This window comes from Juglans regia, chromosome 12 (assembly GCF_001411555.2).
Source record: "Juglans regia cultivar Chandler chromosome 12, Walnut 2.0, whole genome shotgun sequence".
Classification (NCBI taxonomy): domain Eukaryota; kingdom Viridiplantae; phylum Streptophyta; class Magnoliopsida; order Fagales; family Juglandaceae; genus Juglans; species Juglans regia.
This window is the reverse complement of record NC_049912.1, coordinates 18,923,392-18,949,863: the sequence shown is the minus strand read 5'-3', so window position 1 is coordinate 18,949,863 and position 26,472 is coordinate 18,923,392. Positions and strand designations below refer to the sequence as shown.

Genomic DNA, 26,472 nt, shown 5'->3' with positions numbered 1-26,472 from the left:
ATAATTATTTGTCATGATAGATTTAAGGTGCCAATCCGAAACCCTAAATTAATTTAGGGGTTTCAATCTTTAAAACCCTTAAATTATTTTAGGGTGAATAGAAACTAGGTTTCCAATCCGAAATCCTAAATTAATTTAGGGGTTTCAATCTTTGAAACTCCTAAATTAATTTAGGATATTTCAAAAAAAATGAAAAAATAAAAACTGAGTCATCAGTCACAGACAGATTCACACACGACTACACAGTACACATTGTTCATCAATCATTCAAACCATATGCACAATCAAGTCTCTACAGCACACATTCACAAAATCTCATCCTCCATCTCCGATTAAACCCCCTCCTTCCTCCAATCTTCATTCCATAAAATAAATATCACAAAAAATTAAAGTAGATTTAGGATTTCTTACCTTTGGCGACAAAGATGAAGATGGAATCATGGACGGCTACGGCGACCACTACGGTGACGGCGACGGAGATTCAGATTGCAGAATGTAAGATCGAGCAGTGAGCAACGGGGAGAGAGAGAGAGAGAGAGAGAGAGAGAGAGAGAGAGAGAGAGAGAGAGAGAGATTCTGGGTAAGTGGGTAGGGTGATCTCGCCCGAGGGGAGGGGATCTAAACAAAAAATGAAATGACAAAACAGCGTCGTTTCATTATTTTTATATTTAAAAAAAACCTAGGCACATGCCTAGTTTTTTTATATATATATATACTTGGGGGTCAGATGCAGGTGGGGCCACCCGCCCCCCCGCATCTGACGGACGGGGGGCTCCACCCTGTTAAACGGGGGCGGCGTGGAAGCAGGGTGGGGCAACTGCCCACCCCTAGGAGGAGGTCTATGTTTTAATCAAGTTTGTTCCATGTGGAAAAACTATAAAACTTTTAACTAAGGTATCTAAAGTGACAAACCACAAATCAAACAATTAGTAGTTATTGGGTGCTCTTGGAACACAGATTTGTGTTACTTTAATTCTATTCTATCATAAGATGTCATATCAATTAAAATTGTTATTTACTTGTATAATTTTGATACATGACATGCAGTAATATCACCTCAATCGTACTCAGGAAGCACCCCCTGCATTATATAAAGAAAAATTCAATAGACACTTTAGTGCCATGGGCTGAGGCTGAGACCTAATACTGTAATACAGGCTTAGGCCGAAGGCTCAAAAGCGCGAGACTTGGGGTCAAAGGGTTGGATGTGCAGCCCGTGTGCTTGAGTGAGTTTTTAAACACTTCTTATGTTTGAATTTATAAATAAAGGATCCTTCCTTTGAATTTCTCTCTTTATTTCCTGCTAGATATATAATTTTGTAAAGACTCGCTAATTTTCTGATGGCCATTTTCACTCAATCATCTCAACAGTTCTTTCTTTCTTGTGAGATATGAAAGTAACAGATTTTGCTACTAAAACATCAGAAAGTAACAGTTAGAGCTCGTTTGGATAATGAGATGAGATGAGATGAGATGAGATGAGATGAGATGATTGTAAATAAGTTAAATAAAATGTTGTTAAAATATTATTTTTTAATATTATTATTATTTTGAAATTTGAAAAAGTTAAATTTTTTATTATATTTTGTGTGAAAATTTAAAAAAATTGTAATGATGAAATGAGATGATTTCGTTTCTCTATCCAAATAAGCTCTTAATAAGTGCTTGCAAATCTTCACGCTAGACAAGAATGTGATGAATAATTCTATTCAAGACTTCAACAAAAAATCAGTTTTTAAGAGATGCTCAACTTGTAAGGGACGTGCTGTTCTGGATGAAAGCTAGACGACTGGGACTAAAAAGCAAAATTTCATAGGAGTAAAAGCATGCTTAGTGCAAGGTTAAAAAACATGTAGGAGTAGAACTGTAGAAGCAACATCTCATGCTCTACCAAGTTCTGCCCTTCAGACACAAAACCATAAAACTCCTGAAATGGCTACCCTTAGGTAAATAATAAATAATGCATGTATATATTTTAGCATATATAGAACTTGGTATTGCTATTCATAAATGAGAACTGCTACAGACACAAAAAGATTACACAAAGTAAACCCATAAACTGATGTGGCCTCATGGAATCCATTAGATCTACTTTATAATAAAAGTAACTTTACAATCAGACGTACTACATCAAGCCACATCAATTTATAGGTTTATTTTTGTATAATTACTTTGTAGCTAAACTATATTCCTTCATAAAACTGGTAGTTACAATTGCACCCCCGCCCACCATAATTTCCCAAAGAACTATAAGAGTAGAAGGCAGGACAATAGTTATTGCAAATTTCATGTTCAACTCAATCATCTCTGCCAGTGCCTACGTTTTGCTAACCTGACAATACAAACACTGCCAGTTTTTGCTATTTCATATCTAAGTTCTAACCAGTTTTCCCTAAATTAGATGCTCTTGTTCCTCCGGTGCTCGGACTAAATGGCCCTCCTCCACCAAGCTGAGGGCTTTGATCCACTCTAAGTTCACTTATGCGAGGGCTGTATACTTTATCCAACAGCCGTGGACTCTGAATACTTCTAAATTCTTTGGAGGGTGTTGCATTGCAGCTTGTTACCTTAAGACTGCACATCCGTCTAATCTCACCCCGACTACGGGTTACCATCCCATCTAGAATCTCTCCATCATCTGCAAAAGAAGCTGCCCGACTCATCACCCCCTCCTGATAAGGACACAACAAGCACCAAGGATACGTAAGTGAGCAGTATTGTGGCGTTTCAGTTTAGTCCTAAATGTACATTCATTAAATTCATGAAACAAGAATTCATACTACTCGAATTTACAGAGCAAAAATATATTAGCATATTTCAAATTTGGACCTACAGGTTTAAGGGAAAGAACTAAAACTTACAGTTGTTAGGTTGAATGGTAAAGCTGGCACCTCTTCATACTCTGCTGCATCTAAATCTTGAAGATGTGCCGCTTTAAAAAGCTTTGGCAAAATGTATAGCCTCACAGGAACCAAAAGCATAATCATTAAAGGGAACAGAACGCCAGCAATTGGAACCCATGTAACCCCAAAACAAAGAAGAAGATATGCAGTCTGGAAGATTGTAAATATTGCAATTGTCTTGAAAGGTACAGTTTCCACAAAAGTGGCATGGTACTCCTCAAGCACTCTGAAAAAGCATGCAAAAGAATCCACATGGTTAATTCCTTACCATTAAGGTGTATAGGTAAGATGATCAAAAATATTAAGAAATGAGATGAGAGGCTACTTGTATCTTCTGCTTGGAGCCGTGAAGAGCAATAAGACCCTTTCCCAAAACTGGTTACCAGGGAGGCTTTCAATGGCCATGAAGGCAAAATAGCCCCAGAGGACTGAGGTTGGGATCTTCTTGAGGACAGGCATGGCTGCAACACATCCTCCGATCATTATTGCTTGAAGCAGGTTACTGAGTCGCTGTTCTTTCACCTCAACGGGCAGTAAATCATCGATTTCTTTCTCAACATCAAACACACTCTCATCAACTGGGACATCTATATTCCCCATACTTGAAGCCATTTGAATTGTTGAGTTTTTCAATTCCTTTAATCCCTGCTCAGAATACAAGTTTAGGCAAGGTCACATAATTATCGGTACCATACTAATTGATCAAACTTCTGAAGAATTAAAAACAGTAACAAGGAGAATAAAAAAAACCATGACTGATTATTGGAATGACATTAAATATTAAACTATCTTAGCATTTATGTTCTCTACAGATATTGTGTGAATTATTGAAAACTTCACAATTAATATCGAAATATTGAAATACTTTTGGAACAGAGTCCAATAACCAAGCTGTGCCCACAAATAAATAGACAAGCCTTTGGCATTTCAATACAGATGCAACAATCAGCCCAATTTTATGTTATGTAGCATCGAGAGAGAAGATATGAAGTCATCATACCCTAGCCGACCGTTCCTGGTAAATTAATGGACTCTGCATCTGTTGATAGGCTTCCTGCATGCTTCCATACAATTGCCCCAAGCTTGCATTATTTCTAATAGACATGCGTGCTGTTGCTACTAGTCGATTTCGAAGTAACTGCAAAACAGGATGATATTGCTATGAGGATATACATACACCTCCTCAACGGATGTGTGTTTTTGTGTGTGAATGCATTGTGCCTGCTTCCTGAAAGCTTTCTTTAGTCACTGTTCACTAAAAGAGATGTTCGGAAAATATGAATTTGTAGTAAACTGGCAGCCTCATGGTTGTAACATAGATAGCAATGAGGCTGAGCCACTGACTGGCCAGTAATTGGCAAGCTCTGGGTTTAGCAGCAGAACAAGGAGCCCAGGTTGTGGTTTCTTTACCTACCTGGTGCTTCAGCGTAGCCAGAGCTTTAGTATGCATTGGAGACTGTGGAATAACACCATTTGATGGAGGGATCCCTATCAGACCACACAATATGACCTGTCAGGCAGCAACGGGATTAGAAATTCGATGCAAGTGGATGCGAAGCACCTTATATTGCAATTAGAGAATAAAAAAAGAACCAAAGTTTAAAGAAAACTTTTCTACAACACAAGAAAGGCGAAAGGTGTGTGCAAGAAGGATATTTGCATACCATGAACCCCAGAAGAAGTAAATCATAATGATAAGAGGAGGGTTTCCTCAAGTTGAATTCTTTCTGCTGAGCGAGTTGGGAAGCTATACTGTGGTCAAAGTAGTAAAGCACTGCAATCATTGTTGCAGGAATGAAAGCCCCAATTATATAGAGAACCGGCACATTTAGCATGTCCTGTCAGTTTTTTTGTTAAGCCATTTAACATGTACTGTGCTTAGGAATCCAACTAAAGGGGATAAGACTTAAGAGTACACAATGCTAAGAAGAACATGCCTTAATAACAGTCCAATTCTCGTATGCACCCGGTGACCATGGATTTGGACTAAAGAGGCGTCTAGGGATTCCTTTCGGAATACTTCCAGCAGTTAGATAGGAAACAGCAGTCCAAACTAGGACCATTAGTGGCACACCATAATCTGCAACGAAGCCTCGTAGCCATCCTGTGGAAGTTAAAATGAACTCCATTAATTCAAACATATTAGAGCGCTAAGGACCTATAGCAGCAAATATGCTCACATACACAGGTTTAAAAGGTCCTTTAATTTTATCTCTCTTTGAGCTCAAATTGTACATGTTCACAAACGAGTCCCTTTACATCAATGGTTTCATGGAAAGAAAGAGCTTAAGAGCCTGTAATATAATTATTGAAGCTACCAGTCTAAACAAGATAAAGGGAGGAGCAGAATTCCTTGAATGAACATATACTGAAAAGCTGATCAACTTACCAGACCCATACCGCCAAGACCTTGCTTTTCGGCTTCTTATTGCGGTAAGCAGAAGACCAAATGACAGGACCAAAGCAAACATTCCATTTGCAAATCTCCATGAAGGCTGAAACTCAATTGACTTCGGATTTTCTCTTTCAGGTAGGCGAAATTCACCAACAAGTCCCTAGCAAACCCAATTTAAAATATAAAATTCAAGAGCAGAATTTGGAATTAATCCATCGATGTATACCAAAAATTATTCATATATTTACTTGGAAAAAAATCTCAATCACTTTACCTGAGATTATTGGAGCAATGATCACAACTTTCTAAGCAAATAAGAGAAGTGGAAAGGAAAAAAAAAAAAACGGATGGTTCTTACTCTTATAGCTTCTTGCATGAAGAGCATTGCGATAAGGAGGCCAAATAATTCCCCTGCTAGCCGAGTAAACCTATTAATAATGGAGCAAGCCCCTAAGATAGCCAGCAGGAACAGCAATATCGCAGCCCACACACATACCCTGTCCATCCAAATGACCATATAAGCTCAAAAAAATACAAACAAATAAACCACGAACTACAATTGAAACTCCTGGTAAAAAAATCAATCAGATGTTGTAGAAATACATCAACAGCATAAATTCCACCATCATTCCATTAGTTGGCAAGAAGAAAAAAATGATACCATCCAGTCCATGCTAAAAAGAGCTTTGATCCCAAATCTGGCCTGTCTTTAGCAAAATTGTACATAAATGTATACATAATTACAGTTGGTTCTGCCACTCCAAGAATCAGCAGAGGCTGACCTCCTATGATTGAATGTATAATTCCACATAGTGCTGTAGAAGCTAATGTTTGAACTGCTGTTAAAACCCCATCTGTTGATACCAGCAATTATCAAATTCATAAAATCTTGAGATATATACCTCATAAATATTTATAGACTTAGATATATGCACCTTTTCTGAACTTGAATAAACATGATGAGTGCTTATGGAAAACAAGTAACAACATTTTCACAATATTCATACAAGAGGATACCTGTATCTCTTTCCAACTGTTCTCCAAATGAAATCACTGGGATTGCTGATGCGAAGAATATATATGTGGTGGGGGCCAAAATCCTAGGAAGAATTCAGCAAGTTACCAAGCTAAAATCAGCATTTTGAACCAAAATTCAATACTTGAACGTTGCATTCATGGCAGGAGAAAGATATACCTGAAGCCTGTCCTGAAACCACCTGTCCAGTCTTGTCTGTAACACATCAGCCTCCCACGAAGGTCATTCCTGATACCACGAAATGGCACAAACGTCTCCTCCATAGTTCGTAAGGAAGGTGCTTATAGCAATCTGATTGGGAACGAGGGGAATGAGTTTTATCATTGGAAGGATACACATTCTCCAGTTTACATTAAATTACATGAATATGGCAAAATAAAGACAGCTTAGATGTCATTAAGATTCGATTAAATGAAGATGTTGCAAAATGACCCGCATACGGAAAAGTTAGAATTCTGTTCAAGACCCAGAATCAAGGGAAAAAAAAATGAGGGAGAGAGAGCAGCATTGCAACCTAGTCCCAAGGAGAGGTTACGTGCGTATGGGCATACGAAGCTTCAAGACCCAAAAACAGAATTCAAAGAAACTTGAAAATAACAGAGGCATTGAATGATTAAGCAACAAATAGGACTACCCCTTTTCTTGAACTGAAGTTTTTCCTCAACGCATTGTGGATGCAGTGAAGGGTTGTAATGAAAGCTCAAGATATATAACGCTGAAAAGTGTTGTTAGAAGGGAGACTGTAGATTTGATGCCGATACTAATGTGGGTCAGAAAAAGGAATGAGATTTACATCACTATCATTCCTGACCACCACCAAACAAAACAAGAAACATAACCCAAAGCTTGTATAAAGAAGCCTTCAAAAGCTAACAACCAATAGAAGAAATTTAAGCATATCAGTGAAAAATAAAAGAAGAAAGGAGATTCAAAGCAGATGCATTGTACAATACTTACACCGCCTCAAAGTATTGAAAATAATAACAGGAGAAAGAAATGCAAGAGATTTTTCTTAGCTTTAAAAGGGAGTATGGACTCTGGAGAGAGGTGTGATAAAAGGGTCCTTTACAGTGCATATGGTATGGAGGGAAGAAAGGGTGCCAGTCCATGACAAGCTGGCCTGGAGAGAAGTACCCAAGTAGCTTCCCCACTCTACACCCTACCTTTTTTATCTTAATTTAAATAATAAGATAATTTTAAATTAATTAAATAAAATATTATTTTTTAATATAATTATTTTTTAAAATTTTAAAAAATTAAATTATTTATTATATTTTATATAAAAATTTAAAAAATTTAAAAAATTTATAATAATAAGATGGAATAAATAAAAATATTTCTGTATTCAAATCTAACTTATTCTTTGTTATTATTTATCTCGAAATACTTTTATCCTGAGTTTTTTTAAGTATATCCGTATATTTATCTTTTGTCGGTATTGGAGAACAAACTGGAATGTGTGTTCTTTATAGTCTCCCAATAAAACAACTTGTAGAGAGTTTGGCATCATAGCATGAATGCATTGGAAAGTAAAGCACCAAAATTAAATACGAAGAAAAATAGGTACCTGTCATTTTTTTTTTTTTTTTTAATTCTGTTTTTCTGGGCAAGATCAAATTGTCTCTGTATAATAGACAAATTGGGCTGTATGATTCAAACATCTATCCAGACTCATGTGCATTTACTGTGTAGGACACTGAAAATGGGAACAGCAAGTAGCATACATTAATTGAGTTCTACCTTTAAATCTAAATATAAATTGTGTGATAATTGAGCTGGAATGATAAATAAGAATGGGGAATGTTTGAAGGTCAAAATTGTCTGCTTCTGCTAGTTTGTGCTAAACGTTTGTGGGTTTGGGACAACAAGATAGCACACCGTTTCGGAGTCTCGGATTAGGACGGTTTGGTTACATAAAATTAAACTATATCATTTCATTTAATCTCGTATAATTATTCTAATTTTTTAAAAATTTCACATAAAATATAACAAATTATTTAATTTTTTTAAATTATAAAATAAAAATAATATTATAATAATATTTTATTCAACTTTCAATAAAACATCTCATCTCATCTCAACTACATAACCAAACGAGGCATAGTACTGGACCCCCTCTCTCTCTCTCAAACAATAAGCTCTCCCTAAGGAATGCATGGAACATATTTTTTGTATGGAATTTTGTTGGCACGAGTGTCAAAACCATTGTTTTTAATTTCGTACCGTACTGATTGAAATTTTCATACTGACTCAATGGCCGGTACAGGTATCATATATATTTCGTATCGGTCCAAATACCGACCGTACCGGCTTATATTTCGGCATGTACCGACTTGTATTTCGACCTTTAATTTGTTTTTATTTTTTTAAAATTACAAGTTTATTTTTTGACTTCCAATTCAAATTAGATTATTTATAATTTATATATATGTATTTATATATAATTTATTTATATATAGACTATTATTTTAAAATATAATTTATATATATATAATTTATTTATATATAAATTATTTCAAAACGATATATAAAATAATATTAATATTAAAATATTACATTCCAATATCTTAACTAATATAACATTCGATATCATATTCAAAACATTAGTCGAAACTCTTTTGAAGGAGTTTTCAGGTGTAATTCAGACAGCAACTTCGTTACTCCCCAGATCATATATGCGGTCAAAGATCTGGTTCTTGCTTTGAAAAGTAAAGATTTGCCGGACATGGATATGGACGTGAATGTTTTATCAACCCTCCAAAATAGTTGACTCTATTGGACTATATAAGAAATTGACTCTAATTGCTGTCCTCACATCCTATTGCTCATAAAAAAAAAAAAAATTATAATTTAATTAAAAAATATATTTTTAAATTTTTTTTCTTAAATTTTATTCATCTTTTAAAAATCTCTTACATCTCATTCTTTATACTTTTTATATTTTATTAAAATAATATTTTTCTATTTTTTCTTTATTATTTTTTTCTCACACTTCTATTTACAAACTTAACTACTCAATATTTTTTCTTATATTTTAAACTATTACTCTAGTGAATATTTAAAAAAAATTAAATTATTTTTAAAATTAATTTTTTATATTTTCGTAATTAATTAAATTATTTTAAAATTATTATTTAAAACTATAACAAATATGAGTATGAGAGAAAATGTAGATGATTATAAGAAGAATTTATTTTATGTATTAGAGTAAAATATTGATAAAAAAATAGTTTATGGGATGAATAGTGATTTCTTCTATTTGAAGAACTACTGTTTATCTCTAAAATTTTTTCTTAAAATAGGGATTAGGATGCAGGAAGTATTTTGATCAAAATCCTAAAATAAATATTAAATTATAGGAAAAATAGTGTTTTGAGACATGAGATGTGAATGCTCTAAATTGAAGATGGACCAAGGGCCTGGATCGGTTTGTTGAATCACCTTTCTTTTCTATTTTATTTGCTTTATTTGAGTTATTTATGAGAAGTTTGGATTTAGAGATGAGTTGAGATGGATTGAAATGGTTTGTGAATAATAGAATAAAAATTAAATTATTTATTATATTTTACGTGAGAATTTGAGAAAGTTGTAATAATGAGATAAGATAAGTTGAGATGGATTTTGAATGCAAACAAGACCGACTTTCCTCATCTTTTTTTCTTATCTTTCTTTTCAGTTAATCCAAATATTTTATTAGAAAATAATAATAAAAATATCCTTCCATCTTAGATAAAGAGATTTATTGCACAATTACTAATAAATTACAAAACTCGAATTATATTCTTTGATACTTCAAATCTATTTTAAATTATAAACAGACATGACTTAACATGAAGAATATAGGGATTCAAAATTATCGAAAGACGAGGAAGAAGATGGAGATTCAAGTTTATTCAAGGTTGATCATTATTTTTCTAAGATGGTAGAATATTTGCAAAATTATTGGACAAAACTCTAATAAAAGATAAAAATCTAATGATAACGTGATACATCATATCTACTTTACAATAAAAAAATAAAAATTTATAATATGATGTATCACATTAAATAACGTCAATTTATAAACTCAACTTTATAGGATTTTTTTCATTAACTGAGCATTTCTCTATCTTTATTACCTAGTAGAGGATGATCTACTCCGCATCTGTAGACTTTTTCCAACTAATTTAAACTTTGGTTTTATCCTATGTCTAAAACCTAATCTAATCTGCTCCCATGTGTAATGTTTGTAATGTGACCTTACTACATATTTAAAGTGAATAGAAAAAACACACAGCTACAGATTCCCAGGTAAGAAAGCAGTAGATCATGAAAAGATGATATATCATATGTGTGATGTGATCTATGATAATTAAGGAGCCCAGAGCAACGTTATCTCCTCCGCTACACCTTCACCTTTTGGTCCTTTCATTTCTGTTTCTTTGCCATTCTCACGATTATTCATCATCATTACCATCCATGCATTACAGCAAAAGACAACAGAGTCCGAAAAGACTATGCTAAAGAACAAAACCACCCATCAAAAAATCCCACCAAGCTTTAGGATCCAAATTTACCTCAATTATGTAAATCTTAACTGAGATGACAATAAATTTTGTAAAAAAAATGATAAATTTAAAAATTAATCAAACCTTTCTTTATTTGAGAATTAGTTTTTTTTTTTTTTTTTTCTCTTAAGAAAAACTTTATTTGTAAGTTATCACGAAGTATCTGATATGTCAGATTGAAAATTTTACAATTTAAATTTGAGAACTACTATAGATTCAGAGATAATACAAAGTAAATTCACAAACTGACGTAATTTCATAGAATCTGTTACGTTATAATAAAAGTAAGTTTACAATCTGACAAACCACATCAGTTTATAAGTTTACTTTTGTATAATTCATTTGTGATTAAAGTATTTTCCTTTAAATTTTAACCTTCAAAAGTGATAGTCATTCATAATAAGTTATTACTATTTTTTTTCACTGCAATGTAAATTGTTTGTCTCTCTCGAAACAGATTCACACCCCTACAACGAAAGTTTTAGGGCAAAAGACAGATCCAAATCATAGGCAGGGCAGGAAAGGTCTTTCATTTTATCTACGTCAAGCACCGACTCAAATGGTTCTTGATGGGGAGCAGACCCACAATACAATAATAAATGAACATGGTTATTTCCCATGCCTCTATACAGTTTGATTAACGGTCTTCCACTATGACACTTGGCAACCATACAAAACATGATTTGAGGGCCCACGTAACAACATTACATGTCTACATTCAGTCAACTAATCCATCATCATCACATCATAAACAATCATTCAATTTTGTTTAGACTCCATGGGTTATCACAAATGTGGTCCATATTGCTTTAATTAGCTGTGTATTTTAGTGAGGAATTCACTTTTCTTTTCTTATTTTCTATTAATCAAAGGTCTTTTAGCTGTCGGTTGCTATTGGCATCTAGATGATTCTTCAAAGTTGCAGCATGCATGGCCTAATATTAAAATTCATTTTTATTTTAGTATTTTTGATTAATACATAAATAATTTCACCGATCAATCATTTAAATAAAAAAAATCTACATATCATATAATACATCAGCTAATGTAACTAAAGAGGATAAAATATGCAGAAGTGTTAAATCTACACATAAAGGAAGTTCACACGCTTGAATGGCTTTTATATAATGAACAATGCTATACATCAACCTATAGCCGCAACACATCTCACGTGATGTTTTTTTTTTTTTTTACACTCAATACACTGAGTGTGCTGTGGCTACAAACTGATGTAAATATTTTTCCTTATATAATACATTAATCTATTTTAGAATAAAAAACTTCTACAAGATGATGAATCCCATTAAACCATGTGTGTAAACTTTTTTGTGTAAGATATGAACATCAATCTAAAATATAAGATGAAAAATTGTATTTCTCAACATGCATATGTCCAATTTCCATGATGTTTTCTAAAGCAAAGAAATATGTTCTATAACAATCTTACATTTCAAACATAATTACGAAAGAGTGACGCTAAAAGAACGAACGCATTTTGTTTTGAATTGCTTTATAGATACGACAAACGTCCAAAAGTTACTAACATGCATCTGTTTCTAAGATACATTATAACATTTAGTTTTATGTTTCTTTCTCATCTCACTTGTATTTCCCCTTGCTAAAGAGGTGGAACATGCTTTGATCACGTTAAAGAGAGAAGTCTCACAAAAAGATTTTACACAAATAAACTCGCAAATTGACATGATCTCTCATGTGATATGTTAAATCTCTTTTTTTATGTTGGGAAACCTCTCTAAGGAGACCCACCCCTGCAGAGTAAATCTAAATCTTGTGCACTGTACTCTCAAAAGTTTACCTACACGAAACAAGTTAAATCACTGACTTTTCACTAGAAAGTGTAGTCCCAAAAAATTATTTGCACTCATGAGTTGTTGAATCTTGGACCTTGAAGGAAGTGATACCCAAAGACCAAAGCCTTCAACACTTGGACCAACCTCTTAGGTTTGATATGTTAAATCTACTTTACAATAAAAATAACTTTACAACAAAAATAACTTTACAATCTGATGTATTACATCAAACCACATCAATTTGTGAGTTTACTTTAACAAAATTTTTTCATGGCTAAAACATTTCTCGAGGAGAGACTTTGATAATATTCCCAAGCTCAAAGAAAAGAACTATATTATCAGGCATTGATGCATTGTTTATATGTGACAAAAATGGCAACAAAAAAAGAATAAATGAAAGCAATTATATTGATATTGGCTTTGTGCTAAGTGAGTACTTGTGCATATGCTTCGTGCATCATGTGCAGCAATGCATATCTAACAAACTTGTTTTGCCAAAAATTGAATACACACTTACTCGCATTTCCACATATATTTACAGGCAATGCAATAAAGCTCCTCTTGGCTGCCGAGAAATAAAAATAAATAAGAATTTCAAAACCTAGTTCACGAAACATACCAAACGTATATTATGATTATAGTAACTAACACTAAAGTAATAAAAATCTTAATCTTATGACAGTATCATTTTGGAGGTATACCTCCTTAAAAGAAGAGTGGAATGCCAGAATTACATAATTCATCATCAGAGAGATATCCCTGGCAAGCAATTGGTTCACGACAATATGTAGTGAAAAAATAATAATATGGCAAAATCTCAATCATTGTTATTAAATTAAATAATTATCATTTAAAAATTCTTACTTTTTGTGTCTGATAGACGGCCCTAATTTAGTTTGACGGCAGATCTTTTGTTCTCACTCCAACTCTGAAATTACACCTAACAGAAGTACTATCAAGTTGAAGGAGAACATTCAAGCATAAGTGCAGACTCCCTTGACCTTTGCAGGGTGGGTCACAAACAAAAGCTTTTTACGGCATCTAATCCAGATACCCCATAGATCTACGTGATATTCGGGTCACAATATCAACTTAACATCAACCACTAAATTATAATAACAAAAATAACAATAATAATAACTATATTGGACACATTGCATTCAAATGTTAATGAAAAAAATGAAACAAGAGGAATATGTCCAACTCCATTACCGTACCAAACAACAATTTTATGTGTCTAAACGAGTTAATTGACAAACATTACACAGGATTGCGAATTGACCAACAAAGAGAATTCTTTTTTTTTTTTTCCCTAAATCTTGAATATATTAGTGGAAGAGACGGAAAAATAATTCCGAAAGAAAAGATTACAAAGTATTTGAACTTGATTTGGGCAGAGCAACAAAAGGAAGCCTTACCTCACAGAAAATCAAGACGTCCGTATAAGTGTCGATCAAAACAACTGCAGCAAACGTGGAGCGAATGAAAACCAAATCATGATGATCTGAAACATGTATTGCAATTCACCAGCTCATAAAACCACTATTGAGTATGATATCCTCAATGTTGAACATTAGTCTTTCTGCACAAAAGGTAGAGCATCCTCCGACACAATAGTTTCACAAAATAACTAACGCTGTGAAAAACCTCTGCCATTCATCAACGTTGGGATCCATTGTTAACAGAAGCACCCCCCTTGTCAAGCTGCAGAGGCCTACGATCGAGGGGAATAGTCCCAACTGTTAGAAAACCAGCTTCTGCAAATCCATTAACTTTGATGGGCACTGAGCCTACTTTGACAATATCAGCAGGTTCAGTATTAGCAGCTGGCAAGGGCTTAGGCTCAGCTTGCTTTGGGCTTATGGTAAGTGAACCAATCTTTAAAGTAGATACTACATCAGTTTTTGTCTCGACTGCAATTTGCTCAGCATTTCCATCTCCAATACTTGGGTTGATAACAAAAGAATTAGAAGAAATCTGCTCGGGAGCAGAGACCCCCGTTTTTATTATTGAGCTATTTGAACCCTTGTTGGGCTTGGTAGTTTTTTCATCTTCTCTTGGAGGTAGCTCAAGAACACCATTTAGCCTGCGAGGGGGATTCAATGAAGGTACGAAATACGGAACTTCGAAGCTTTTCACAAGTAACCTGGCTTTCTCTTCCTCCATGATTTTCTGACGATTTTCATAGTACATGAAGTCATCAAGTAAGGAGGTCTTTAGCGTGTAATTTTTGAAGGCTTTCAACATCTCCAGACCTTTTTTATACATTACCTGCATAAAACAAAAATTATTTAACAGGTTAATTTTTAGGCAAAATATAATATAACTGCAACATCCTATTTCAAATGGCAAACTCACTATCCCAAATCCAGGGTAAACGATGTTGCATATTAAGTATAGTCACTCAACAAAGCCATGCCCTGACTACCTGGGGTTGGCTGTACAGATCCCTTTTTTCTTTTTCCACTCCGCTCTATCTAGGATTGTGCTCTCCATTACATCCGTATTAATGAAGAATTCTCATTGTCTCAACCTCAAACCAATTATTGTCAACCTTTCTCTACTGTGATGCGTTCAACTTGAATTGTTTTACCAAACCATCATCATGATTTCCAGTATATTCTATCACATCTGCCAAATGCTTTGTGATTTGCAAGATATAAAATTTAATTCACCAACAAATACGGTTCAAATTGAAGGAGCTATTTAATGATGATGAATGTAGAATGTGGTTTGATTGGGTTGTAATTAAATTGGTTACAACGAAAGAGGCAAGATAAAATATTCCGATAAAAGAGCATTGGTGAAAGCTCTTAAAAAATCACTCACCTAATTTATTTAAAAATATTGTCTTAGGTGCAGTCGAATGGTGAAAAAGGAATAGCCAACGCCAAATACAAGTCATTATGTATATACTGTTTAAAAGGTATAACAAATTATATTATTGTGAATTACCTATAAAAAAAATGTATTAACAGCAAATTCATACATCAATCAAATCATAAATCATGTTCGTCCAATAGCACAACCAACTAAAATTGAGCAAACAATACAAAATAAAATAAAGCACTTGAATAAGTGAAGCCATGAGTGTGATGTCCTACTAAAATACAATTAAGTTAAAACCACAAGAGGTTGCCACATTCAACATATTTCCTAAAAGAAATGCAATGCAGTAAAACCAACAGCTTGATATACCTCTTGTGTATCTCTGCTATTAGTCACTGGTTTGTTCTCATTATTTTCTAAAATAATGTGCCTAAAATTGGTGTTTGGGACATCTTTGATAACGTGCCACTTCACAGGGAAGCTCCCACTCCATTTATCTTGCTGCCAAAAAGCCATATCCTTATTGAAGTCAACTGGGCCAACCATCTCTGCAACACCACAGAATTGACCACTTGCATTAACCTGTACAAGACAATCTAACATAAGTATGGACCATCAAAACACGAAGATGAATCCTGCTTCAGAAAGCTGACAGAGAATGTAGAGAACAAAGAAACGTGTGAAGTAAAAAATTATCAATACATAGCCAAGCTATACAATAAAAATACTCACAGAAAAGAATAGAAAGATGGGACAGCCTCTCGGCTTCCCTGCAGCCAGTCTCTGTGCGTCTTCATAAGCACTATCCAACTTCTTGTTTCCATGGGGTGTAGATGACCAAACATTATATTTAATGCTCTTGTGTACATCATCCTCACTGTAAGATTTTATTATGAAGAATTTCGCATCCACGTAATCAGCAGGAAATTCATCCTTATTATACTGATCAATAGAGATAATAATATTTCCCTGTGCATTACCATCTCCTGCCCTTCCTGTGTATGCTTTGCCGGCAAGCTGGCTTTTTGATCTGTTAATTCTAGGGCCCCGATTCTGCTCACCCAATGCATCTGGGCTTCCAAATGCATCATTCAGAGCTCTGCCGACATGGATTTTGGAACGAATCTTACCCCCTACAGCCTGTCCATAAGCACTTGATCCAAAGCCAGATAAACCATTGCTGACAGGAAGAGTTACTTTCAATTGGTTTTGATGAACTCGAACCTTTCCATTGGAGATATTATCTACGGCTGGAAATGAGCCAGAGGCATTTCTGACCTGTAATACAAATTACAAATCAGAACTTCGAAAATAAAGAAAGAACCAACAATGAGTGCCAAGCATTTGAGAACTGAAACAGATATTTACAACTCGTCAATTAGACATTTACAATATGAGTAATGCAACTTTCCGTCCTAAATCTTGTCATCCTCAGTTAATGATACAACACATTTTTAAGTGGCTTCACACGTCAACTACTTAAATAGCAGTCACATAAGAGGTGTGGTTGGAGATGACAAAATATAGGATCAAGAATAACATTTCTCTTACAAGATAACTTCACCTAATTTACTGTTTATTCTTGCTCTAACAGGCCCCTAAGGAGGGCACCTTCTGTATGGGACATCTAGTCATCCATTCTTGGAATACAATTTCATGCAAGGATCAACACCATGGAGGTGACAGGGAACTTCACAATTTAAATACTTTACTTCTGTTGTTCAGAAGACACTCCCACCCACAACACACCCACTGCAAGGGCTCGTTTCCTTTTTTTCTTGGGGAAGGGGGGGAGGCGAGACAGATGTAGGGTTGATAATATGTAGAGCTTGATTAAGCACAAACATTGTACCTCAAGAACATGTGATGTAGCTGGAGGGGCAAAACTACCAGCAGAAGCAGTCCCATGTATCGCAGATTGTTTGCTTGGTCCAACATTAGCTCTTGGGCCTTCTGATACCCTGACCAAAGAATTACTCTGATTCGAAATAGATTTTACGGAGTTCCTTGGCAAGGCTCCAGTAGCCGAACTGAAGTTGTGTTTTACACTTCTTCCTTCAGGTCTATTCATCGAGGCACCAGTATCGTACGAGTCAGTTGAAGTACTAGGGACAATATCTGGTTGAACAATAAAGGGAACATAAGCAGGCGAAGAAACGGTGTTCTGATAAGGGGGAAGAGTGTAATACTGCTGTGCCCCAACAAATTGACTTTCAACACCTATCATGGCACCGGGTATGTAAGGATTGTATGGGTTGTATGGCGACTGTGTATATCCATAGCTAGGCGTATAATATACATATGGAGAACTTTCATTTTGCACACCCTGAAGCAGAGTAATTTTAAGTTCAGAACAAAAAAAAAAAATGAATATCAATTAATGACACATGCTTTGTGCGTGTGAGAGAGATCACTTACCGTGTACTGAATATCAGGACCATCTACACCAAAAACCCTATTGTGGTCCTCCCATTCACTGGGTGATCCAAATCCTAATCACAATAAATGATGCAGACGTAAGAAACTACCAAGCACAATCCTGGTATACTGACAACAGGGCATTTAAATTTACCTGTATAATAATATCCATAGTTGGTGGCAGTAGGATAATACAAGCCCTGATCAACAACAAATTCAGGGGCTCCTTCGGTGTACATAGTTTCAATTTGTTCAAGTAGTGGACTTGTCAAGTGTGAGTTTGATTCAGCACCTTGAATCTAAAACTCAAGACATGGAGATGTTATAGAACATCAAAATAACTCAAAACTGATACAAGAACTGACCTTCACAAGACCATTTGAACAAGGAGTTGACTAAATAATGGCTAAAAAGTAAAAAAGCTCAAGCAATTACTAAGAAAGTACCAGATAAGTCTCTGTGTTTCCATGTTCAGAAAAATTATACATTTCCATTCCAGACTGCCACTCCTACACAAGATTTAGAAATAAAAGGTGAGCATACAATAGAGTTCAACACGTACTACTGAATGATAATTAAAAAGAACATCATGCTGGATGGATCCATAACATTGAACTGCAGACAACATTTTATTGGAAACCCTAGCTTGCTTCAACTTCTACTTAAGAAAAAATAACTAACTTCCCAAATAAAAGCCACCAAAAGGAGCTTAAGACTTTCATCCATCTCAAATAACTGCATAAGAAGGCAACTGGCATGATAGGGAAGAATAAGTGGGGAGGCAAGAATAGTATATTTCAGACCCAGAAAGCCATGCAATAATTTTTTTTTTTTTTTATCTAAGTTAGAAGAATTCAATACTCCACATAATTAGGCAAAGCCCAAGAACACGGGAAGTATACAAGATTTAAACCTAATTACAAGCTAAGAACAGTGAAAAACGGCATAAAATTCATTAAAACTAATCCCATTCAATACAATAGCCGAAGCCCAAAGTAACAATGTATGAAAGAAAAAATCTCTAAACCCTCCCATCAAATGTTCCCTATTATCAAAACAGCGACCATTCCTCTCATTCAAAGTACACGTAATACTTCCTAATGAAACAGTCAGATTTGTTATTTGTTATCCCCAATGACATTAACACCTACTTACCCTTGAAAGATCAACTTCTAATCACAAAACAACTTAATACCTCCAATAGGACTACGATCCTCTAGACCTCCTAGCACAACTCCAAAGTGAAAATCTTCAATCTAAGCCATTATTTTTAAATAATGGTTAAGATTTTTTGTCATCTTCGTACTTATAATATCTTTGACTTTCCTTATCAATTGCATTTCATTATCTTGTATTATGAGATGGAAAAATCTGAAAACTTCAATCCAATAAGAGATGTGTGTGTGTGTGTGTGTGTGAAGAACTCCATCTTTAGTTACCTCAGGAAGTCTAAAAGATTTCAAAGCCCTCCATCAGACAAGAATATTGTACCAATAAGGGTCTCAATATGGAACTAAGAACAGCAGAAAGAAACTATTAGAGAAGCTAGAGAATCTCACCAAGCAAATACCACTTTCAATCCTCAAAACATACACCCAAGTCTAAAATTATCTGCTGCAGCTTCCAACTGGCAATTAAATACATATGGGTGTGGTTGTATTTATACATGCATATACGGTTCAAACTAAACTAAAAAGAGTCACTAACAGCAGACAGAAACCTCTCAGCCACAAACGCAAATTTTGAGTATCAAATCCAAACCAGCTTAGCAACCCAATAGTAAATAATGAATCTCCCTCGCAAATCTATAAAACAAGATCGTCAACTCTCAAATTAACCCGCTGATACACAAATTCATCCATGAATAACAAAAATAGAAACTAAAAAGAAAAAGAATACTAACTGAACTTGAAAGCCTTTCAGCACCACAGTGTTACTGAACCCTACCAATACAAATACACGAGTAGAAATGAAAAACAATGAAAAAAGGTGAGCAGCGAAGGTTGTTACCAGACAAAAAAAAGAGGAGCTGAATCAGGCCATGGGGAATTGGATCAATTATAGAGAGAGGAGGAGGTTTTCTTCTGTAACATTTTTTTATCTGTGCGGAGGAAACGCACCTAAGAAACCCTAAGAGAAAGGAAAGAAAGGAAGACTTGAAAAGAAGGCGGTAGAAACCTGGGAGGGGAAAGAGATTCCCAATCGATACGAAGCGTTTTACTGTATTTTTCTTTCTTTTTCTGTATCTGTGACGAGAGTGCCCTTGAAGGTGTGTATCTACATTGCCACTTCTTTTTTTTTAATAAATAAACATTTATTAAATTAAAATTAGAATAAATGACCGGAAAATAAGGGCAGTTTTGGAGTGGGACAAGATATAAAATTTACATCTCATTTTATTTTATTATTATATTGTTTTAAAATTTTCATATAAAATATAATAAATAATTTAATTTTTTTCAAATCACAATTCGACCGGAGACTAAGGACAGGTTTGGGGTGGGATAAGACACAAAATTCCCATCTCATTATTATACTTTTTTCAAATTTTCATATAAAATATAATAAATAATTCAATTTTTTCAAACCTCAATTCACTTTTTTCAAATCTCAATATAATAATAATAATACTAAAACACAATATTTTAAACTCTCAAACAAAACACAAAATTCTCATCTCATTCCCAAACCTGCCCTAAAACTGCATTTGGATGTTAAGCTGAGTTCAATTGAGTTCAGTTGAGTTCTTTATGAATAATAATGAGTTTAGTAGTAAAGAGAGTTATGTGGGGCCATCTAAACTGAGTTTAAAGTGTGTTTGGACGTTAAGATGAGTTTAATACTTTTTATAGAAAATTGAAAAATGTTGTGGGTCTCACGTATAAAAATGTTTTAAGTTGAAAAAGATTGTGGGTCCCACGTATAAGAAAGTTTTGAGTTGGGATGAGTTTAGTAATTTGAGAGTTGGGTGTTTAAATGTTAGATTTAGCTTAAAATTAGAATGAACTCAGCTGAGTTTAGAAACCAAATGCAGCCTAAGGTTAGGTTTGGATAGTGAGTTGAGATGAGATAAAAGTTAAAAGTTAAATAAAATATTATTAAAATATTATTTTTTAATATTATTATTATTTTAGGATTTTAAAAAAATTAAATTATTTATTAAATTTTATGTGAAAGTATATGAAAGTTATAATGATGAAATGAGACTAGATAAGATGGGTTGAGGGTGTTTCTCAATTCAAACTGTGCCGGACTCGTTTGGATAGTGAGATGAGATGAGATAAGATGGTTTTATATGAGTTAAATAAAATACTGTTAGAATATTATTTTGTAATATTATTGTTGTTTTGAGATTTGAAAATGTTGAATTGTTTATTATATTTTGCGTGAAAATTTGATAAAATTGTAACGATGAGATGAGATGAGATGGTTTCTATATCCAAAATTAGATATACTTTAGTGAGATTTTATAAAAGTAAACTTATAAATTAACATAGTTGATATAATACAAAGAGTATAAAATTATATTTATTGTAAAGTAGATTTAGGGGATGCTTGAAAAATTAGATGAAATTATAAATCGGTAAATAGTAGTAAAATTGTTTGAGTTATGATGCTTTATAAGGTTTTGGAAAATGAAAAAAAAAATTGAATAAAAATATTATAAAGTTCAAATATTATTAGAATATATTTTTTAATATTATTTTTGTTTCGAGATTTGAAAAAGTTCTCGTTTGGGGAGTGAGATGAGATGAAAATTTTGTAAATAGTACTAAGATAATTTGTGAATAGTAGTGAAATAATTTGAGCTGAATATTTTTTGTGTTTTGGGAAAGAAAAGAAAAAATTGAATAAAAAATATTATAAAATTAAAATATTATTAGAATATAAATTTTGTTTTGGGATTTAAAAAATTGAATTATTTTTTATTTTTTGTTTGAAAGTTTGGAAAAGTTGTAATGATTAATTTGAAAATTTTGTATTTGAATTATATTTGAAAAGAAGATGGGATGAGATGAGATGAAATGATAGGAGAATTTTAGGATGAGATTATTTCCAAACAAGCCAGAATTGTTTTTTGTATTTTGTTTGAAAGTTTAGAAAAGTTTTAGTAATTAGATAAAAAAGTTAAAACTTTGAAATTGAAAAATGTATATTTGAATGATATTTGGATGTAGATATATGATAAAATAAGATGAGATAAGATAATATGGGATGAGATGAAACCATATCAACATCCAAACAATCCTTAACGTATTATATAAAAATATGTTAATTTATAAATTTACTTTGTAAGATAGCTTTAATAATTTTCTGACAAAATACTCAATTACAATCTCTCTAGAGTATATAATTAAAAATAAATAAATGAAGCCAAAATAATTGATTCGAGCCCATATTTTATCTATAGATTGAGGTTGACAGATTTTTATACAAAACTAGGAAGATTTTGCATAACTGAGTGTTAAAAGTTAGAATGGTTGATGATGCATTATAGTTAGACCGTTTATCTAAAGTGTCACTTGCTTTATCAGTCAATAAGGTTATTAGTGGAGGCTGTCGCTATAGCTAAGTTATGTTCCCTGAGATTGGATTAAAAATATCATTGATTATTTTAGAAATATAAATTATGTGGTATTTTCATCTTATTCACTATTTATACAAGAATTAATTTTTAATGACATAAAAGATTGCAATAAAATTTAAATAGTGCATATTCTTGATTTGGACTACCTAATACTTACTCCATTGAATGTTTGGCTATTAAACGGCAAATTTTGTTTTAATGGTTTTTGTTGTTTCTCCGTTAAAGTTAACACCATTCGTCTAAATCCGTCCGTGTACTGTGAATGTAACGGACATATTGAAGTTATTATGGATCGACCATCATATTTGAATTAAACTTCATTAAATATTACATTTTGATTGATAATTTCAAAACAATAATTTATTGGTTGTTTTATGTCTATTTAAAAATAAATTATTGATTGTTAATTTTAAACAACTGCATCTATATTGATAACTTAAATTATCTTCTGAATTTGAAAACAATAATTTATTATCCTATTTATGAAAGAATTTTCACTCATTCAAATTATGAGAAATGAGAAAAATCCATTGAAATTGTTAATTCTAAACAACGCAATGTTGATGCCTTATTTATGACTCAGGGAACGATTGTATTTTCACTCATTGAAATTATCGGTTCACGGATTTATCTCTAATTCAGGTTGTACATATTCAAATTTAACAATAACCTAAATCAAGTATTTAAGTCCATCAAACCTTTTATTTGTAATCAATTCCTACTAATACATCTGCATGCACATGCATTCTATCATTCATTGTATTTACTCTATTAGACATTAATCTCGTCTAATTAACGTTACAATTCTCTAATTGATAATTACATATTAAAAAAATAAATATAAATGAATAAAATTTAAAGAATAATCCACACAAACGCATCAAGTACACATTCACTGTCGAAGACATCGCTTCTATTTTTCCTTGAGTTTGTATTCATCTTTGTGCAGTTGGAAGCTACTAGGGATTTATTCTGGTTGAAAGCATTGATCTATATTAATCAGCAATTTTTAATTCTTCAAATATATGGTTTATGTTTATCTTCTCTTCTAAATCCCAAAATCAAAATCCCTCTCTATTTTGATTTCGGATTGTATTGATCTTTCTGCTGTTGGGAGGTATTAAAATTTTGTTAGGTTTAAGGTAATCATTCGTATCTTTATTAATCTATTTTATGTTAACTATTAGGAAAAAAAAAATCATGTTTTGCCTTCTAGATCTGCATATTTCACACCAGTTTTCTATCAATAAGTTACAAAAGACTAATAAAGAAATCTAAGTAAACATCTTGTGCATATAACTAACATTTCCTAACTTTGAAAGTAACAAACTAAACTATCCTAAATCTGAAATTTTGAAAGGAAGAATATGAAATCCATAAAATTTTTTAGTTTAAAATATCCTAAACTATCCTATGCTTACTATGTTGTGTTCTTTATGCTATTGTAAACTTCTTTTTTAAGGTATAGAGAGCTCTTAGTTTAATGAATATAAAATTATACACAATTAAACCATAAATGAATAAATCAAGACATGAAATCACAACAAAACAAAGAAACTTAATACTTAATAAAACATATACTTACAAAGTTGAAAGAAAGAAATGCTAAGCTCTGAAGCCCCCCACCCAGAACCTGAAAAGAAAACACCAAAAACAGAAGATGAAGTTACAATTTGATTTTTAAATTACATTTTAATAAACAACTAAATAGAAGAACATGCAAAACAGAAAACAAGGAAAAAGGAACAAAACATAATTGAAAGTATGATCTCGGATTTGATGAGTATACATTATACACATAGAAATACAAGTATGTATGCATATACAGATATGATTCAGCACCCATTATTTTGTGTGGGCTACATATTAGTTTTTTTTCATAGTACTTGAATTATTTTCCTTTTGTTTGAATATAATATACCAGAGAGAAATAATCTTATAATAAACCCATTTCAGAAACATCCATTGTAACCTTGAGCACCGTGTGTAAAAAATACGCAATAGTTTTCATCATAAATAGCAAGATCTTGAGCAGAGTGAGGGAGAAGGATTAAGCGGGGAGAGAGAGAGAGAGAGAGAGAGAGAGAGAGGAGTAGGTTTGGGAAGAAATAGAGAGTGAGGGAGGGATTAAGGGATGAAGATTGAAGGGAGAAGAACATAAATGAGAGAGAAGAGAAGGCTTGGAAAATCGAGAAAGGAGATAGAAAAATAGAAGAGAGAGAGAGGGAACGGAGAGAAGATGGAAGTGAAATGAGAAATTGACATACAGAAGGATATTATTAATACGCAATATTTATATTTTTTTTCTCTGAAATTTAGTAATGCATTAATAAAACTTGAAGCAGCGTTTATATGTTTATGTGATTGACACACATAAACCCTTTATATATATATATATATAATCTAGAAAAAAAAAAGAAACAAATTAAGCAAATAATAAGAAAAAATCCAAAATGAACAATTAAAAATGAAGAATTGATTGTTTAGTAAAAATTTCTGAATGATTGACGCACTTCTACCTTTTTTTTAGCTAAGTTCATATAAATCCACTGACACACAACTTGACACATTGACATATAAACCCAAACACTTAACCTATATATATCGGAGGATACAAAATTTTAAAAGATAATAATTAAAAATTAAAAAAATGTGTAAATCTTAATGATTTAGATACAATAAGAAACCGACTGACACAAATCACATGCCACATTGATCGATCTCTTTCCCCAAGACTCAAACCATCCCCTTTTTCCAAAAAATCAACAATAAAAAAAAACTAAAAAATCATAACATCCAAATAAAACATTAAGATTGGAATAGGGAATTAAGTTTGACAAATAGTTTCTAAAACATTTTTTGTATGTAATATTGAAATATGCTTTTGTTAGATTCCAATTTCATAGTATTTTATCATTTGATTATTTATTTAATTGAGCGTAGGAAATAATTGTTATTTATTTCTTTCATCTTGCTTGTGTAGAACGGTATCCAATAGTTGAAACAATCATTTCCTTCATTAACATAATAAGAAGTGGTAAGTTTCTGTAAATAATTTTTTAAAAAAATTTACAAATGAAAATATAAATTTATATAAAATTTAAGTTTGTAAACTATTTTTTGAAGATCATGGAAAACAATTTGCAAAAATAATCATGTATAGAGATTTACCATAAGCGAAAAATGAAGAGATCTGTAGAAAACAAAAAGAAAGATATGCTAAATAGAGAGCATCCAAAAGCAACTCGATTCGTTACTCGTATAAATGATTCCACATCATTTGGTGATTATGATTTCGATACATATGTTGGTGATCAAATGACTACGTCGATTGCTCGATATTTAAACAATGATATCTAATATACATACAACATTCGTTCAAAGAGACAATGGAATTATGATATTATCTTGATATCATTGAAGAATATTTGTCTTGTGAAGTATGTGTTCTTCTTGGTGTTGATGTTTGTGTCATTAATTCAGAGGCAAATTCATCTGTAAACAATATCTCCAAATCTTCTAATCAACTCTTTATCCAGCAGGTTCTCCTCTAATCATTGCTATCATATAATAATTGATATATATACAATGAAAGCTTCATTTGTATATATTGCAAAAGTCAAGGAGTCTGCAAACCACGGTATGTATATTACAATTTTAATTTATAATTGATATCTAATTTAATTTAAAATTTAACACTATTCAAATTGAAAATAATATATTCAATGCATTTAAAGTACTAGGGCATATGTTGAACTAGACGATAATACTAGAAAGCTAGCTGCTACTATGTTTGGTGAAGCAGCAGAAGAGACATTTGGTTATTCAGCAGTTGAGTTGATGGAACATGCTGGAGATGTATCTTTTAAAATTTTTATTCAAAAATTGAGTTTAGTTAATGAGTAAATTAAAAAAGAAATTGATTTTTTATTAATTATGTAATGC

At 32.7% G+C, this 26,472-nt stretch overlaps 2 protein-coding genes across 6 annotated transcripts; both read right to left on the bottom strand.

The window, feature by feature from the left end:
* Positions 1-2,009: 2,009 nt before the first annotated feature.
* LOC108994816 (probable boron transporter 2) lies at positions 2,010-7,395 on the bottom strand. 4 transcript variants are annotated; one of them, XM_018970196.2, is made up of 13 exons: positions 7,292-7,395; positions 6,494-6,625; positions 6,316-6,398; positions 5,960-6,152; positions 5,657-5,795; positions 5,293-5,458; positions 4,841-5,007; positions 4,568-4,741; positions 4,318-4,413; positions 3,904-4,041; positions 3,229-3,548; positions 2,862-3,129; positions 2,010-2,672 (listed from the first exon to the last, which is right to left on the bottom strand). In XM_018970196.2, the coding sequence occupies exons 2-13, from the start codon at positions 6,595-6,597 to the stop codon at positions 2,379-2,381; spliced, it is 2,142 nt and encodes a 713-aa protein (XP_018825741.1). In that variant the 5' UTR covers positions 6,598-6,625; positions 7,292-7,395; the 3' UTR covers positions 2,010-2,378. The 4 variants fall into 4 exon arrangements, with proteins under 4 accessions (XP_018825741.1, XP_018825739.1, XP_018825742.1 ...); XM_018970194.2 differs by lacking the exon at positions 7,292-7,395 and adding an exon at positions 6,849-7,278; XM_018970197.2 differs by lacking the exon at positions 7,292-7,395 and adding an exon at positions 6,969-7,278.
* A 6,434-nt stretch (positions 7,396-13,829) lies between these two features.
* On the bottom strand, positions 13,830-20,183 carry LOC109021671 (YTH domain-containing protein ECT4-like). 2 transcript variants are annotated; one of them, XM_019004352.2, is made up of 9 exons: positions 19,950-20,141; positions 18,386-18,448; positions 18,094-18,238; positions 17,940-18,013; positions 17,742-17,847; positions 17,374-17,639; positions 16,254-16,799; positions 15,891-16,103; positions 13,830-14,963 (listed from the first exon to the last, which is right to left on the bottom strand). In XM_019004352.2, exons 2-9 carry the CDS (start codon positions 18,431-18,433, stop codon positions 14,352-14,354), a joined length of 2,010 nt encoding a protein of 669 aa, XP_018859897.2. In that variant the 5' UTR covers positions 18,434-18,448; positions 19,950-20,141; the 3' UTR covers positions 13,830-14,351. The 2 variants fall into 2 exon arrangements, with proteins under 2 accessions (XP_018859897.2, XP_018859896.2); XM_019004351.2 differs by having other exon boundaries at positions 17,374-17,847; positions 19,950-20,183.
* Positions 20,184-26,472: the final 6,289 nt, after the last annotated feature.